At 48.4% G+C, this 15618-nt stretch overlaps 1 protein-coding gene across 4 annotated transcripts in view; it reads right to left on the bottom strand.

The window, feature by feature from the left end:
* LOC137427540 (uncharacterized) overlaps nucleotides 1–15618 on the bottom strand; it is a 74882-nt gene that overhangs the window by 23548 nt on the left and 35716 nt on the right. The window contains exon 1 of one of the 4 annotated variants that reach the window (XM_068117117.2): nucleotides 14755–15008. The exons of the other annotated variants lie outside the window; for them this stretch is intronic. Coding sequence (XP_067973218.2) covers nucleotides 14755–14920 — 166 coding nt within the window. The 5' untranslated portion in view covers nucleotides 14921–15008. Of the gene's footprint in view, nucleotides 1–14754; nucleotides 15009–15618 lie in introns of those variants that run through there. 4 annotated transcript variants of the gene reach the window in all.

Here is a 15618-nt window from a genome sequence, read left to right as displayed (position 1 = left end):
AAATGTGTTGGGATACAAAATTGTCTGAGTAATATGTGGTTTTCTGCCAAGGCCCACTTTCTTTTAAGTGGTCATGTTAATGCTAAAAACAACGTGTTTTGGGGTTCTAGTTCTGATTACGTTTTTTAAAGGCCGTTGCACAGCCAGAAATGCACTGCACGGGTTGCAATAAGCAAATCTGGCATCATTGGGCCTTTCTGTTTCCAATATGAAGAAGGGAAATCGGTAACCATAACCACTGGAAGGTGCTTGAAAGTTATCCAGAAGTTCTGGGTTGCATCCAGGAGTAAGTGTCACATTGGCAGTGCTGTGCAATGGTTTCAGCAAGGTAGCGCCATGCCTCACACTTCCAACAGATTGATACGGTGTCTACAACGGAAATTCTGTGATCAAATCGTCTCTAGAAGAGCAGATGTTGAATGGCCTCCCCACTCTCCGGACCTCAACACACCTGGGGTGACCTGAAGGATAGAGTGTACGAGGGGAGACCTCAGAGTAATGACAACCTCAAAAATGCAATTGCCACCAACATCAAAACTCTTCCGGTTCAGGAATGCAGCCGAGTTATCGCCAACTTTACCAGGAGGATCCACTTGTGCCCGCTGCAGCAGGGCAGCCATTTATAACATGTTTTGTGAACTTTCTTCTGAAATCACGAGTTTCATTCTTGCATGTTACTTTATTTTAAATATTACAATGATTATTACGTATAAGTTTCATTCATGTAGTTTGAATGGAAAATGTAAAAAGTATAAAAACAACTTTGGCCTGCGTTTTTAAATTTTTTTTAATGAAACAGCCTGTACAAGAAACACCTACTCCCTACGAGAGCTTAATAACCCGCAATACGAAAGCGACCTTTAATTTATTTTTTTTTCAATTGAAATACATACTTGATTGAACACTGTAGACCACAAAATATCCTTTTTAGGACTTTTAAAACCCCTCTCTTTAGCAGTAATTGGTAAAATAAATTGCGGCATTTTACGTCGTCATGAAAAATCACGTTTTCCGCTCGTAGATCCTGCCTCAAGACAGCGTTGGGGTAATGTGTTCTATAAACTCTCTAATTTAAGAAGGGGTTCAGAGAAGAATTGGTGAACTCCAGACCATTGTGTTTAACTTCAGTGGTGGGGACGATGGGGAACCATTGATATAAATCATCATCACCATCATGATGAATCATGCCCTGCACAGAGTATTGCTGCTCTCGAAGCAGTTTCTGGGCTAGAGTCCTGGTCAGGTCGCTACTCCAACTCTTCACGGACGACAGTGTGAGATAACAACGACCACCAACTAATGCCAGCAGATGTATCCACCTGCATCTGTGTGTGTATATGTACGAGTGTGTGCATGTACAGTACACCTTCAGAAAGTATTCACACCCCTTGATTCTTTTCACATTTTGTTGTTACAGCCTCAATTTAAAATTGATGAAACTTATTTTTTTTGTTACTGATCTACACAAAAGTACTTCATAATCACAAAGCGAAAACATGTTTTTAGAAATGTTTCCAAATTTTTTGAAAATTAAATACAGAAATATCTAACTTATAAAAGTATTCAGCCTTCTGAGTCAATACCTCGTAGAAGCACCTTTGGCAGCGATTACGGCTTCGAGTATTCTTGGGTATGTATGTATCGGCTATGCAGATCTGGATTTGCGGAGTTTCTCCCATTCTTCCTTGCAGATTTGCTCAAGCTCTGTCAAGTTGGATGGGAGTGTCGATAAACAGCAATCTTCAAGTCTTTCCACAGAATCTCAATGGGATTCAAGTCCGGGCTTTGGCTGGCCCACTCAAGGACTTTCACGTTCTTGTTCTGAAGCCATTCCAGTGTTGTTTGGTCCTATGCTTGGGATCATTGTCCTGTTGGAATGTAAATCTTCACCGCAGTCTGAGGTATTTTCCACTCTGAAGCAGGTTCTCCTCAAGGATTTACTTGGATTTTGATCCATTCATTATTCTAACCTTACAAGTCTTTGTAATTGTCTTTAAGTCTTTGTAAGTCTTTACTTTTTGTAAGTCTTTGTAAGTTTTGTAAAAGACTTTGTAAGTCTTTTAGTCTTTGTAAGTCCTTACATTATTCTAGTCCCTGCCGCTGAAAAGCATCCCCATAACATGATGCTTCCACCACCATGCTTCATGGTAGGGATGGTGCTAGATGGGTATGAGCTGTGCTTTGTTTCTGCCAGACATAGTGCTTTGAATTCAGGCCAAAGAGTTCAATTTTCATCTCATCAGACCACAGAATCAGACCACAGGCCTCATGCTCCCAAAGTCTTTCACATGCTTTTCTGCAAACTCCAGGCATGCTGTCATGTGCCTTTTTCTCAGGAGTGGCTTCCTTTTCCTCAGGTCTGACCACTCTCCCCAAAAGCCTCGATCAGTGAAGTGCTGCAGAGACTCATATTGAGCCAAGGAACTCTGTGGTTCTGTCAGAGAGGTCATTTGGTTCTTGATCTCATTCCTGAACAAGGTCCTTCTTTCCCGGTTGCTCTGTTTGGTCGGACGGCCAGCTCGAGTAAGAGTGTGGGTAGTTCTATATTCTTTCCATTTCCTAATGATGGAGCTCACTGTGCTCTTGAGAACTTTTCACAGTCTAGAAATTGTTTTATACCCTTCCCCAGATCTTTGCCTAATCACAATTATATCTCGGAGTTATATGGACAGTTCCTTGGACTTCCTGGTAGAGTTTCTGCTCTGACATGCACTGTGAACTGTGGAACTTTATATAGAAAGGTGTGTTTCTTTCTAAATCATGTCCAATTAATTGAATTGGCACAGGTGGACGACAATCAAGTTGTAGAGACGTCTCATGAATGATCAAAGGAAATTGGACGCACCTGAGCTTAATTTGGAATGTCATAACGAAGGGGTTGAGTACTTATTGAGTTGAGACATTTCATCTTTTCATTTTCGATTAATTTGTAAAAAAAAAAAAAAAAAAATTAAATCCACTTTGACATTATTGGGTTATTATGTGAAGATCAGCAACAAAAAAAAAATCTCAATTTAATCGATTTTAAATTCAGGCTGAAACACAAAAAAAAGATGAAAAAGGTCAAGGGGTGCGAATACTTTCTGAAGGCACTGTACGGTATGTATGTGTGTGTGTATGTATATATATATATATATATATATATATATATATATATATATATATATATATATATATATATATATATTGTTGCGGATATGAGATTGGCATCCATCCATATCCGCTTGTAAATATTCCCCTATTTCCTCCATACTTCCCAACTATCCCCAATCCCCCATTCCCTAGTCCCATTTCCTGTAAACAACACTCTGTAGACCCGACCTCCCCCTATTTCCCCCATTAAATGTCGCATCCAGGTCCACCGCATCTCACGTAGACAACTATAGGACATCTTGCTAGTTATTCTTAGTTTATGTCAGTTAAGGACTCGTTTCCATTAATTCTGACTCTTCGTTGCACCAGAATGTGATTGTATGGCACCGTTAGGAAGTTTAGGACCTCCCAATACCTCCCCGCAGCTCTTCCTCACGGTTCAGCAACAGCAACAACAACAGCAACAGCAACAACAACAACAGCGGCGGCGGGGCGGGGAGTGCGCGTCCTCACTCCGGCTTGGTTGGTAGGGGGTGTTGGGAGGGCACCAAGCCTTTCCAGCGAGCCGCCATCGACCATGTGCTCGACGGGGTTACCAAGTAGGGGCTCGCTGTCAGCTCCTCGTCAAGGGCGGAGCCCGGCAACCCCCGCACCCAATAGAAGCGGCGGACCGATCCCATCTGGGGCGGAGCCAACGAGCCGAGTGCGTGTCACTCCCCGCTGAGCATGCGCAGGAAGAGGGAGGTGACGTCAGATGCGCCCTCAGCTTGGAGAGAGAAGGACGCCACCTCCGAGCGCTGTGACACCTCCCCGCATCTCTGGACTGTGCTTGATTCTGTCCCTGAGCCAAGGTGCACCTTGTGCTATCGACTGCCTGTCCTTCCCTGCCATCAATCCCCGTGTAAGTCAGTCTTGTTCCGTTTGTCTGTGGTCTGTCTGGGATAGATAAGATTGTGTCTAAGTGCCTATCTCTTCTGTGTCTTTACCTCATTCCCGTGTAATCTACCCCTTTTCTCCCCCACTAATTATATCCTCCTCCGGAGGTCTTGAGAACTGTACCCCTTGCGTCGTTTCATTTATCCCAGTCGTTGTGTCCTTTCCTTCATTGATTTAGCATAGCGCGATTTGGCCAACGTTCGAGTGGAATCGGGTGAGTTGGGGGTAATCGGGTAAACTGTGCGAACACGGCGGCCATTCCGCTCGGCCCATCATAACATCTAAGCCGTGTCCGTAACAATTGGTGTCGAGGAGTGAGATCGGACCCGAAGCGCGCTTAACGCGCTCAAAATTACAAGTAACCGAAATTTGTTTTGTTGTAAAATAAAAACCCGAATTTTGAAAGTCGCGCTATGGCAGATCAAGACGGCTGGGTTCCGGTAGAGGAGAGTGAGGCAGGGTCGATCCAGGACCAAATTGAGGGACATGAGGAGAGCGAAGCAGTGAGGGCGGCAGGTTCGCAAAATGGCGTCCTCGCGCACGAGGTTGCGGGCGCGCAAAATGGCGCCTCGCACATTGCTACGGCGGCCGCACCCGCTGCACAAGTGGGAGGGATGGCCCAAATGCAGGCCCTCATGGAGCAATTTATGGTACAAATGCAGGCGTCCCTCAACCTGCAGAAGGACGATATGAGGGCTAATAGTGAGCAAATGAGGGCTGATAGTGAGCGATTGGGTGAGCGATTGGAGGGCCAAATGGGGGTAATGAGGGACGAAGCGAGGGGTACCGGTGAGGGGTTAGACAAGAAATTTGGGAAGTTAGACACAAATTTTGAGGAGTTAGACAAGAAATTTGGGAAGTTAGACAATAATTTTGAGGGGTTAGACAACGGGATAAAAGAGGTGAAAAATGGGTTAATGGGGTTAGAAAATAGGATGGAGGACAAATTGCGGGAAATAGGGCAACAATCTGCCAGGGAAATCAAACGAATGGGGAACCAGATAGAGGAGGTGCAAATCGGGTTAGAAACTAAATTGGATGCTCACAGGGAGGAAATGGAGCAGATGAGGGTGGCATCTGGGCAGGAGATGCAAGTGATGGGAGAGGAGATCAGAAGAGGTGTGAGTGAGGAGGTCGGAGGAGTGCGCGAGGAGGTGAGGCACTGTAAGGAGCGCATGGAGAAGGAGGTGAGAAAGGGGACTGTAAAATTGCAAGGTGGTATAGAGGAGTTGACGCTGGGAGTAGAACAACTGACAGTGGGACAAAAGGAGTTGGGGGACCAGGTAAAGAAGAACACAGCGGTAATAGGAGGGTTAAAAGCGACACAAAATGACCTAAAAAATGACTTGATAGCGACACAGAGGCAATGTCAGATGGTACGTGAGGGACTGACAACGAGGTTGGACGAGGTGACAGAGGTAATGGAGACGAAGGACCGGCAGGTGAGGACGCACATGGAAACGGTCAAGGTAGCCTTAGAGGACGAACTTGAGGAGACGCACCGGGAAATAAAAAAGGTGAAGCAGAAATTAGAAGAAGTGGAAGAAGGGGTGAGCGAAATTAAGAAGCGACGGAGAGGGGATAAGAAAGAGATAAAAGAGGAGGTAAAAGGATTGGTCCAAAGTCTGTGTTCGGATCGTGATGATGTGCTCATTAACCGGATGAGGGATTCGCAGGTGATGGAGGAGAAGCGAAGAGAAAGAGGACCCGGTGTAAGTGGTGACCAATATGGTCGTGCGTATGATGCGCCAGGTGATTTAATAAGCTTGGGGGTCGAGATGGACCCGGGTGTTCGTGAGAGGCCGTTGGTGAAGTGTGCGACGGGTCTGGTGTGCGAAAAAGGAGGTGTGCGAGAAAGTCCGACTCTGGGGTGTGTGAGGAAAAAGTGCGTGCCAAGGAGTGAGGGTGCTGTCGAGAGTGAGTCGGTCGTAGCGCGTATGCGAGGGAGCACATGGAAGCGTGTAGTGAGGAGTGTTACGGAGGGTGTAAAGGGAGAATGCACGCCTGTGGTGAGTGTTACAGAGGATGTAACGGGAGAGGGTGTGCGAGAAAGATGTGTGACGGACAGGTGCATGGGGAAAGAGTGCGCTGTCAAAAGTAAGGAAGAATGCACGCCTGTGGTGAGTGTTACAGAGGATGTAACGGGAGAGGGTGTGCGAGAAAGATGTGTGACGGACAGGTGCATGGGGAAAGAGTGCGCTGTCAAAAGTAAGGAAGAGTGTACACCTGTGGTGAGTGTTACAGAGGGTGTAACGGGAGAGTGTGCGCGAGAAAGGTGTGTAACGGACGGGTGCATGAGGAAAGAGTGCGCTGTCGAGAGTAAGGGTGAGTGCGCTGTCAAGAGTGGAGGTGAGAGTAGTAAGAGTGACACGGAGCGTGAGTTGGTTGTGACAGGTGAGCGAGGATGTACACCTGGAATGGAAGGATGCACACCTGGAATGGTAGAGCGTGTGTGGGAATGCACACTTGAGTTGGTCGTGAGGCACGTGGTTGGGTGTGCGAGTGAAAGCACACCTGTGATTGTCACAGAGGAGGTGACCGAGGAAGGGGCGCGAAGAGGTGTGTTGGTGAGGTGTGCGACCAACGAATGTGTGCCAAAGTGTTCGGTGGTCAGGTGTGTGACCAAGGCTGTGAGTGGAATGAGTGTACCTGGGTGTGTTAGGAAAGGTACGAGGAGCATGGGAACAGCTGGAGGTATGAGCAAGAAAGGGGTAGCGTATGCATGTAAGCATGCAGGTGAGGCATCGACGGTAACCGGGTTAGCGGTTAGAACGACAGTTAGCCGAATCGGGCCCTCGGTGCGTGCCGGGCTTCGCGTGCCGCGAGAACCAGCGGGGATCCGAGCCACGGCGGGTTCGGAAGGACCGCCGTACGCGATCCACGCTGGGCCTCGCTTTGAACGGCCGCGTCCGTGCTCCACTAGGCGGAGCGGGCAGCCCGATAGGAAGGGTCGTCATGGCGACCACTTTTTGTTGAGGCATTCCGGCAGGTCGAGATCGGGCCATGGGATGGCTCCGTGCCGAGATGGTGCGTGGGACCTCGGCCCGGGTAAACCTCCTTCCCTGCACCGAGTGCCGGACGCATCCAGCCGCCGGCACCAAACAACCCGCATTCATTGCTCGGCTCTACGAAGCCGGGCTGTGGAAGTGAATTGGCGCACCGAGAGGCATTAGTAAGTAGACTGTAATGACGAGGATAGTGTTTTGGCCCCGAAATTAGAAAAACAAAATTTGATGATTGGCAAAGGATTGGCAGTAATGATTGGCAGATGATGGGTAGTGATTGGCAAATTTTTGATTTGTTGAAATTTGATGTGCAAAATTGGTAGTGGGAGATGCCCAATGTGGTGGGATGGCAACTCTGTCATCCCTCACAAACGTGGGGCAAATGCGCTATAGATTATGGGGTGTATGGCAGTGAAAACTAGCCCGGGTGGGTTAGGATATTGTGTGTAGGGATCTAGCGAAGATGACATTAGGTAACGTTAAGGTTAGATAGTGACAATGATACCTGTAGTGGGGACGCAGGTAGATTAGAGTGGATGATAATGACGAGGGAGCGCAATTGTTTAAAGGGACGACTGGGAAGCGCAAGTTTCAGAGGGGAGTAGTTAGATGAGATGATGCTGTGTGAGAACTGGACAGGTGTGTGGAGCAGTGTATGAGTAGTGAGTGTTGTGGATCAGCGCGAATGCGCTTGGGGGAGAGAAGGGTGCAGGCGGCACCAAGTATGAGAGCACAGGTGTGCAAGTACAGGTGTGTGGAATACATGGAGTAAGTGGTACGGAGTGGTGTGCATGGTGCGAAGGTGTGGATGGGGGAAGAGTGGACCCCTTTCACGAGTACCCGGGGCGGGTAGTGTAAGTGTTAGGTAGAGGGTATAGGTAAATTGTGGTTGGATATTGGCATTTGTGGTGCGGTTGCAGAATGGTATTGTGGATGGGTGCATTAGTGTTGTGGAAATGGCTGGGCGTGTAGCCTGTTAGTGTGTGTAGTTGGTTTGGGCACTCCACCACTGTGAGGATGTCGGCCAGGTGAGGCCGCAGGTGGGCTCTGGGAGCCGTTAGTGTCAGTGGGTGCCTGAGGATCCCGGGTGTGGATCGGGCAGCCCGTGCCAGAGAGGGCACTGAGGGGGTGAGAGTGCGAGAGGGCCTTCCCCAGTTAGTTAGGTTAGGGTGAGGAGCAGGTAAGCTCGGGTGGCAACTACAGTGGTGGAGGTGTGCAGGTGGGTAGACCTGCTGGGAGAGCTACACGTCACAGCCCAGAAATTGTGCGAGGGCACCGGGAGATGAATCGGGGGAGTGAGACCCCAAATTGAGAAGCACCACAGTTTGGTCAATGGGAATTGGTTTTTAGAACCCATAGTGTAAGTTGGCCAATGGATTGGCAGGGAAAGACCCCGGGTAATGTAAAGTTGTTAAAGTCATTTAGGAAATAGTTAGGATTGATGAACCTTTCGCACCATACGCAGCCACTTACCTGAGGTGGTGATGATGACTCCACACCTGTGTTCCTTTGTTTTGTGTTGCAGGAAATGAGAATTGCTGTTTGGATTTGTGAGACGCATCACGACGTGGATGAGACATTGGGGTGATTCCATCTCTCCCTCCTTAGGAGGGACTGATGATGAATTGGTGATGGCAAATTTTGATGTTGAGTTGGAGATGGCAAATTTTGATGAGAGTTGGAAATGGCAAATTTGATTGGTTAGGAGGGAGAGAAGACGAATTTGGTTTATGGGAGGAACGGGGAAGACAGTAGGGACGTTTGTTGATGTGTAAAGTAGATGTATATGGGTAGTGTTGTGTTTTGTGGATACCGTAAGGGGTAAGGGAGGGGCAATGTAGGTTACCTGGTGGGGGGGGGGGGGGGGCGTACGGTAGGAACGTACCTGTCTCACCTGGTTCCCATGTGCCCCTAGTGTGCATTACCTAATATTGCGTGCACTTTTGCGCCCTTACCACCTTACTCACTAGTTTTCTTTTGTCTCCCACCTCCGAGGATCTGGCTTTGGGGCAGAGAGAGAGGAGAGAGAGGTGCTGGCTCCACAGTTGTGGGCCTGTACTTTCGCTGCTTGCTGCCTGGATCGATACACCATATGGACCGCAATTTTTGTGGCCGCCCACAATGGACCGCAGTTCTTTTGCGGGCAAGCACCACCCGTGGATGGACCTCTGGGTCAACGTGGCACCTATGCCATACAGGTGAACCACTTATAGTTGGCCCCCTGACGGCCACAATTAAGAAATGGATGCGGTTGGCGCCTTTCTTTATTTCTAAAGAAGCCAGAAGGCCAAGTGCACTGCATGAAGGCAAGACCAGCGGCAGAACATCGGCCGGCTGCGACACCACCGGTGACCATGGACACTTGATTGTGCATTATTGTTGAACACTTTATTGGTGCACCGGATAGTGCTGACTGTGTGTATGGGGTGGTGCTTTTGGTGCTTGGACGGGGTGCTCTGCACATTATTAAAGGCCGTAGGGCCACAGGGCACTCGTGGGTTGGTGTATCGATGGTGGCATGCGTGCTCTCTCTCTATGCATAACATCTGCATGTGTTCCTCAAAGAACAGGTCCTGGATCGTAGTGTAAATATCAGTCTTGTGTAAATAATGCTCCCTACCGGCTGTATGTTTAGTTTGAGGATGCTTTCCGCGATTCGGTTATCCTGTGGGTGTGTTTCTGTGAGGAGAAGGGTGCAACGTCGCAGGGGGACATATTTACTCATTTGTGAACATCTGTAAAACTGTCGCACTCAGGGTTGAGTTAATAGTAGAGGGAACTACATCTGAGTGCCACACAAAAGTAAGTAAAAATTTATCGGGTCGGGCCGCCCCGAGGTAGAGAAGGGTGCAATGTTGCGGATATGAGATTGGCATCCATCCATATCCGCTTGTAAATATTCCCCTATTTCCTCCATACTTCCCAAATATCCCCAATCCCCCATTCCCTAGTCCCATTTCCTGTAAACAACACTCTGTAGACCCGACCTCCCCCTATTTCCCCCATTAAATGTCGCATCCAGGTCCACCGCATCTCACGTAGACAACTATAGGACATCTTGCTAGTTATTCTTAGTTTATGTCAGTTAAGGACTCGTTTCCATTAATTCTGACTCTTCGTTGCACCAGAATGTGATTGTATGGCACCGTTAGGAAGTTTAGGACCTCCCAATACCTCCCCGCAGCTCTTCCTCACGGTTCAGCAACAGCAACAACAGCAGCAACAGCAACAACAACAGCGGCGGCGGCGCGGGGAGTGCGCGTCCTCACTCCGGCTTGATTGGTAGGGGGTGTTGGGAGGGCACCAAGCCTTTCCAGCGAGCCGCCATCGACCATGTGCTCGACGGGGTTACCAAGTAGGGGCTCGCTGTCAGCTCCTCGTCAAGGGCGGAGCCCGGCAACCCCCGCACCCAATAGAAGCGGAGGACCGATCCCATCTGGGGCGGACCCAACGAGCCGAGGGCGTGTCACTCCCCGCTGAGCATGCGCAGGAAGAGGGAGGTGACGTCAGATGCGCCCTCAGCTTGGAGAGAGAAGGACGCCACCTCCGAGCGCTGTGACACCTCCTCGCATCTCTGGACTGTGCTTGATTCTGTCCCTGAGCCAAGGTGCACCTTGTGCTATCGACTGCCTGTCCTTCCCTGCCATCAATCCCTGTGTAAGTCAGTCTTGTTCCGTTTGTCTGTGGTCTGTCTGGGATAGATAAGATTGTGTCTAAGTGCCTATCTCTTCTGTGTCTTTACCTCATTCCCGTGTAATCTACCCCTTTTCTCCCCCACTAATTATATCCTCCTCCGGAGGTCTTGAGAACTGTACCCCTTGCGTCGTTTCATTTATCCCAGTCGTTGTGTCCTTTCCTTCATTGATTTAGCATAGCGCGATTTAGCCAACGTTCGAGTGGAATCGGGTGAGTTGGGGGTAATCGGGTAAACTGTGCGAACACGGCGGCCATTCCGCTCGGCCCATCATAACATCTAAGCCGTGTCCGTAACAATATATATATATATAGTTATCGGTTTCTGAGGTTTGGGACATGGAATGTAGGGACAATGACAGGGAGATCAGGAGAAGTGGTGGAAGTATTGGTCAGAAGAAGAGTGGACATATGTTGTGTGCAAGAGACGAGATGGAAGGGAAGTGGTGTGAGAATGGTGAAGGGTAGGCAGGGACAGAAATACAAGTTTGTGTGGCAAGGGTGCCTGGAGGGCATGAATGGTGTTGGTGTCCTGTTTTCTGAGGAGTTTGTAGACAGTGTGGTGAGTGTGACTAGAGTGAGTGATAGGTTGATGATGGTGAAAATGATGATTGGAAAGCTCTAGATGAACGTCATCTCGGGATATGCTCCGCAGGTTGGTCGGAGCGATGAAGAGAAGGACAGGTTCTGGTGTGCGATAGAGAAGCTGATGGAAAACGTGAAAGATGAGGAAGTTGTTGTGGTAGGAGGAGACCAAATGGACATGTGGGAAGGAGTATGGGTGGTTTTGAGGGAGTTCATGGGGGTTACGGATATGGTGTGAGAAATGGAGAAGGTGAAAGGATTTTGGAGTTTGCTGATGGAGCTGATTTGTTGATTTGTAATACTCAGTTCCAGAAAGAGGATAATAAGCTTGTTACATACACGTCAGGTGGGTCGACGACAACCGTTGACTACCCGATGGTGCGTAGGCGAGATAGGGGGCACCTCCGGGACACAAAGGTGATCCCGGGGGAGGAGGCTGTTTCACAGCACCACTTGGTTGTCTGCGACATAAGGGTGAAAGGTGCGATGAGAGCTCGGCGGGTGAAGTACCAACCGAGAATGAAGGTGTGGAGGTTGAAAGAGGTGACAGTAAGGGAGGCATTAAAAGAGAGGCTGAGTAGGGTCGAGGATGATGTGGTTGAGCTTGAAAGTGGTTGGATGTCAATGAAAGCTAGTCTGTTGGGAGCCGTTGGTGAGGTATGTGGATGGACAAAAGGACCACCGAGGCACTCGGAAACATGGTGGTGGGATGATGAAGTTGGAAAGAGGATTGACGAGAAGAGGAAGAAGTTCAAGGAGTGGCAGAAGGCGAAGGGTACGGGAGCAGAAACAGCAGAGCATGAAAGTTATAAGGCAGCCAGGAAGGCTGCAAAGAAAGAGGGAGCAAAGGCGCAGGAGGCATGTAGGAAAATGTTCGGAGAACGCTTGGATTCGGAAGAGGGTCAGAAAGCAGTATTCAGGATTGCAAAGCAGATAGCGAAAGAGAGGTGTGATGTGATGGGGGTGAGTTGCTTGAAGGATGAAGTGGGACAAATCGTTGTCGACCCAGATGGAATTAAAGGAAGATGGAAAAGATATATGGAAATGCTGTTGAATACAGAGAATGAATGGGATGGCAATATCGAGAGTAACCCAGTTTTAGGACCGGCAGAGAAGATAACTGAGAAGGAAGTTGAGGAAGCGATAAAAGCAATGAAGGGTAGAAAAGCGGGAGGGCCGACGGGAGTTGTGGGAGATATGTTGAAGGCAGCAGGAAGTTGGGGTGTGAAGAGAATGACAGAGATCTGTAATCTGGTGGTGAAAGAAGGCCGCATTCCAGTGCATTGGGAACTGAGTACCCTCGTCCCTCTATACAAGGGGAAAGGTGACCCTCTGGAGTGTGGCTCGTACCGAGCGATAAAGTTATTGGAGCATGGAATGAAGGTATTGGAAAGGGTGTTGGAGAGGAGGATAAGGAAGAAAGTGAAGATCGACGAAATGCAGTTTGGATTTATACCAGGAAGAGGAACGACAGATGCGCTTTTCATTGTGAGGCAGTTGCAGGAGAAGTACATGGAGAAGTGGAAGAAGTTGTTTCTTGGGTTTGTTGATCTGGAGAAAGCATTCGATAGGGTTCCACGCAAAGTATTGACATGGGCATTGAGGAAGTTAGGAGTGGAGGAATGGTTGATCAGAGTAGTGATGGCAATGTACAAAAGAGCGCGCACAGCTGTAAGGACGAAGGACGGGAACAGTGGTGAGTTTGAGGTGAAGGTGTGAGTGCTTCAGGGGTCGGTACTAAGTCCACTACTATTTGTAGCTGTGATGGAGGTGCTGGCTCAGAACGTAAAGGAGGGTTTACCGTGGGAGTTGTTGTATGCAGATGATCTGGTGTTGATTGCGGAAAGTATGGATGGACTGAAGGAAAAGATGAACAAGTGGAAGGAATGTATGGAGACAAAAGGTCTGAAGGTGAATATCGGAAAGACGAAGGTGATGGCAAGTGGTAAAGCATGTGGTGAGGTGGAAAGAACTGGGAAGTGGCCCTGTGCTGTGTGTAGGAAGGGTGTTGGAGTGAACTCCATTCAATGTACAATGTGCGCTGAGTGGGTTCATCAAAAATGTAGTGGTCTGAGAGGGTCATTAACCAGTGTGGCAGCTATATTCAAATGTAAGGTGTGCATAGAGGGAGCTGCAGATGGAGGAAATGTTGAGTTGGATCTTGGAGACGGCATGAAGCTGGAAGGTGTGAAAACATTTTGCTACCTCGGAGACATGCTGAATGGAGAAGGTGGATCAGATTCGGCAACGGTTGCTCGAGTGAGATGTTCATGGAAGAAGTTTCGAGAACTGAGTGGCGTGCTGACGAGGAGGGGAGTGTCGTTGAAGCTGAAGGGAAAGGTGTATGCTGCATGTGTGAGAAGTGTTATGATTTATGGGAGTGAGACATGGGTAATGAACGTAGAGCAGCAACGAAGGCTGGAAAGGGTGGAAATGCGAATGGTTCGATGGATGTGCGGAGTATCGTTGAGAGAGAGGAAGACAAATGATGAATTGCGAAAGATGATGGGAATAGAGCCTGTGATGGATGCTGTGAAGAGAAACAGTTTCAAATGGTTTGGTCATGTGTTGAGGAAGGATGAAAGTGACTGGTTGAGAAGAGTGATGGAAATGAATGTAGAAGGAAGTAGAGGGCGGGGAAGACCGAGAAAGACTTGGCTAAAGATGGTGGAAGAAGAAATGCGGGCAAGTGGGTTAACAAGGAGAGATGCCGAAAATAGGGCAAGATGGAGAAGATTGTCATGGGGACTGCAAGGCTAACCCCCGCTCTAGCAGGGAAAATGTCCTTTAAAATGCATGTTGTTCTTGTTGTTGTATGTGGCACGATTTGGCCAACGCTCGGAATCGGGTTTAGTCAATCGATAACGGCTCGAACCGCGGATTGCTAAACCGCTCGGCAAATACCATCTTGTCCGTGGTTCGAGTGGTACTTGTCTCCCTGTTTTGCGGAGGGATTGGTGAAGGTATTCGGGATAACACCTTGACCAATAACCCTGACCAATCCCATCCCGCAAAAGAGCGTTACAAGTACCAGAACCAGAGACGGCCGGCTTAACAGGCCAAGGGGATTAACCCCCCCCCCCCCCCCCTTGCTAAGGGGAGTGCCGTCTCTGAGATCCGTAACAATATATATATATATATATGTGTGTGTGTGTGTATGTGTATGTATCCTGTGTTTATCATGATAAAATGTGCGTATTCCATTTATCACTCATTTTGGGGATGTTTAAACTTTATTTTTTTTATCCAACGAACGGAATCTGTTCACCAGATCAAGACATCGACACGATATTGTATAAAGGAACCCGATCAGGACATGGACACGATCTTGTACGAGGGAACCAGATATCCGTACATGATTTGATTCCCACATAAACTATTAACGTACATAGTGCACAGCACGGACCCCGCACGGGAACAAGAACGTCACGTAGAGACCTACCGGGTGCGGGTCCGAACTCCTTATCCGCGGGAGATTCTCCCGGACCGAGCAGGTTCCTCCCATCGGAGACCCTCGTGGATCCTGAAGGGTTCACCTTGTGTTCCTCACCCGAGAGATCTCGGTTCATCGGACACAGCTCGGAGTTCGTAACCTCGGGACAATTCATTCCGGATCCGGTACCACAGAACTGAGGGACAGCGAAAAGGGAAACACGTGCTCTTCTTCCTCCACTGAATCACTGATTCTTCTTCTTTAATAACAATGACGTTTACAGAGCTTCTCGGATCTCCGTAGACCACGCCCCAAATGTAACCTGGACTCGTGAGTGACGATGTTCGTTTCAAGATCTTTAACGTTTAAACAAGTTTAACAACCACTTTCCGGTTCCTGTCCTCGTACTGTTCAATTACAAGTTTAAAAGTTGGACATTCGGACCATTTCGTCCTGTTTCATATTATTAATAGTGTAAAAGAGGTTCCGCCATGTTTACTTCTTTATGTGAATCCCAGCTGTCACGTGATTAGGAGGCACCCAGGTTCAAATCCCGTGTACCGTATGTGTCTATTATTTAATATCTCTGTCCTGTCCTTGTAATTCATGTAAATGTACACTGATGTCTCCTAACAGGGAAGTAGAATTAATTAATGTATGGAGCACGCAGTGGAGGTGAAGGTTGGGATGTTGGGGAAGAGGTGTAAATATTTCGGCGATATTTCCATACGTAATAGATCGATAAAGCAAAATCCCCTCGTGATACATATCGTTTCTGGTGGAAGCGGAACTCCGGGGAGGAGCGTCGCTACGGACATGTTGGTGACGTCATTACCTGAGAAATTGGGATTTTTTGGGGGGGAATGGCAATCC

The sequence above is a fragment of the Myxine glutinosa genome, chromosome 5 (assembly GCF_964187855.1).
Source record: "Myxine glutinosa chromosome 5, kmMyxGlut1.1, whole genome shotgun sequence".
Classification (NCBI taxonomy): domain Eukaryota; kingdom Metazoa; phylum Chordata; class Myxini; order Myxiniformes; family Myxinidae; genus Myxine; species Myxine glutinosa.
Note: the sequence above shows the minus strand (reverse complement) of the source record. Positions and strands in the feature narration are given on the sequence as shown.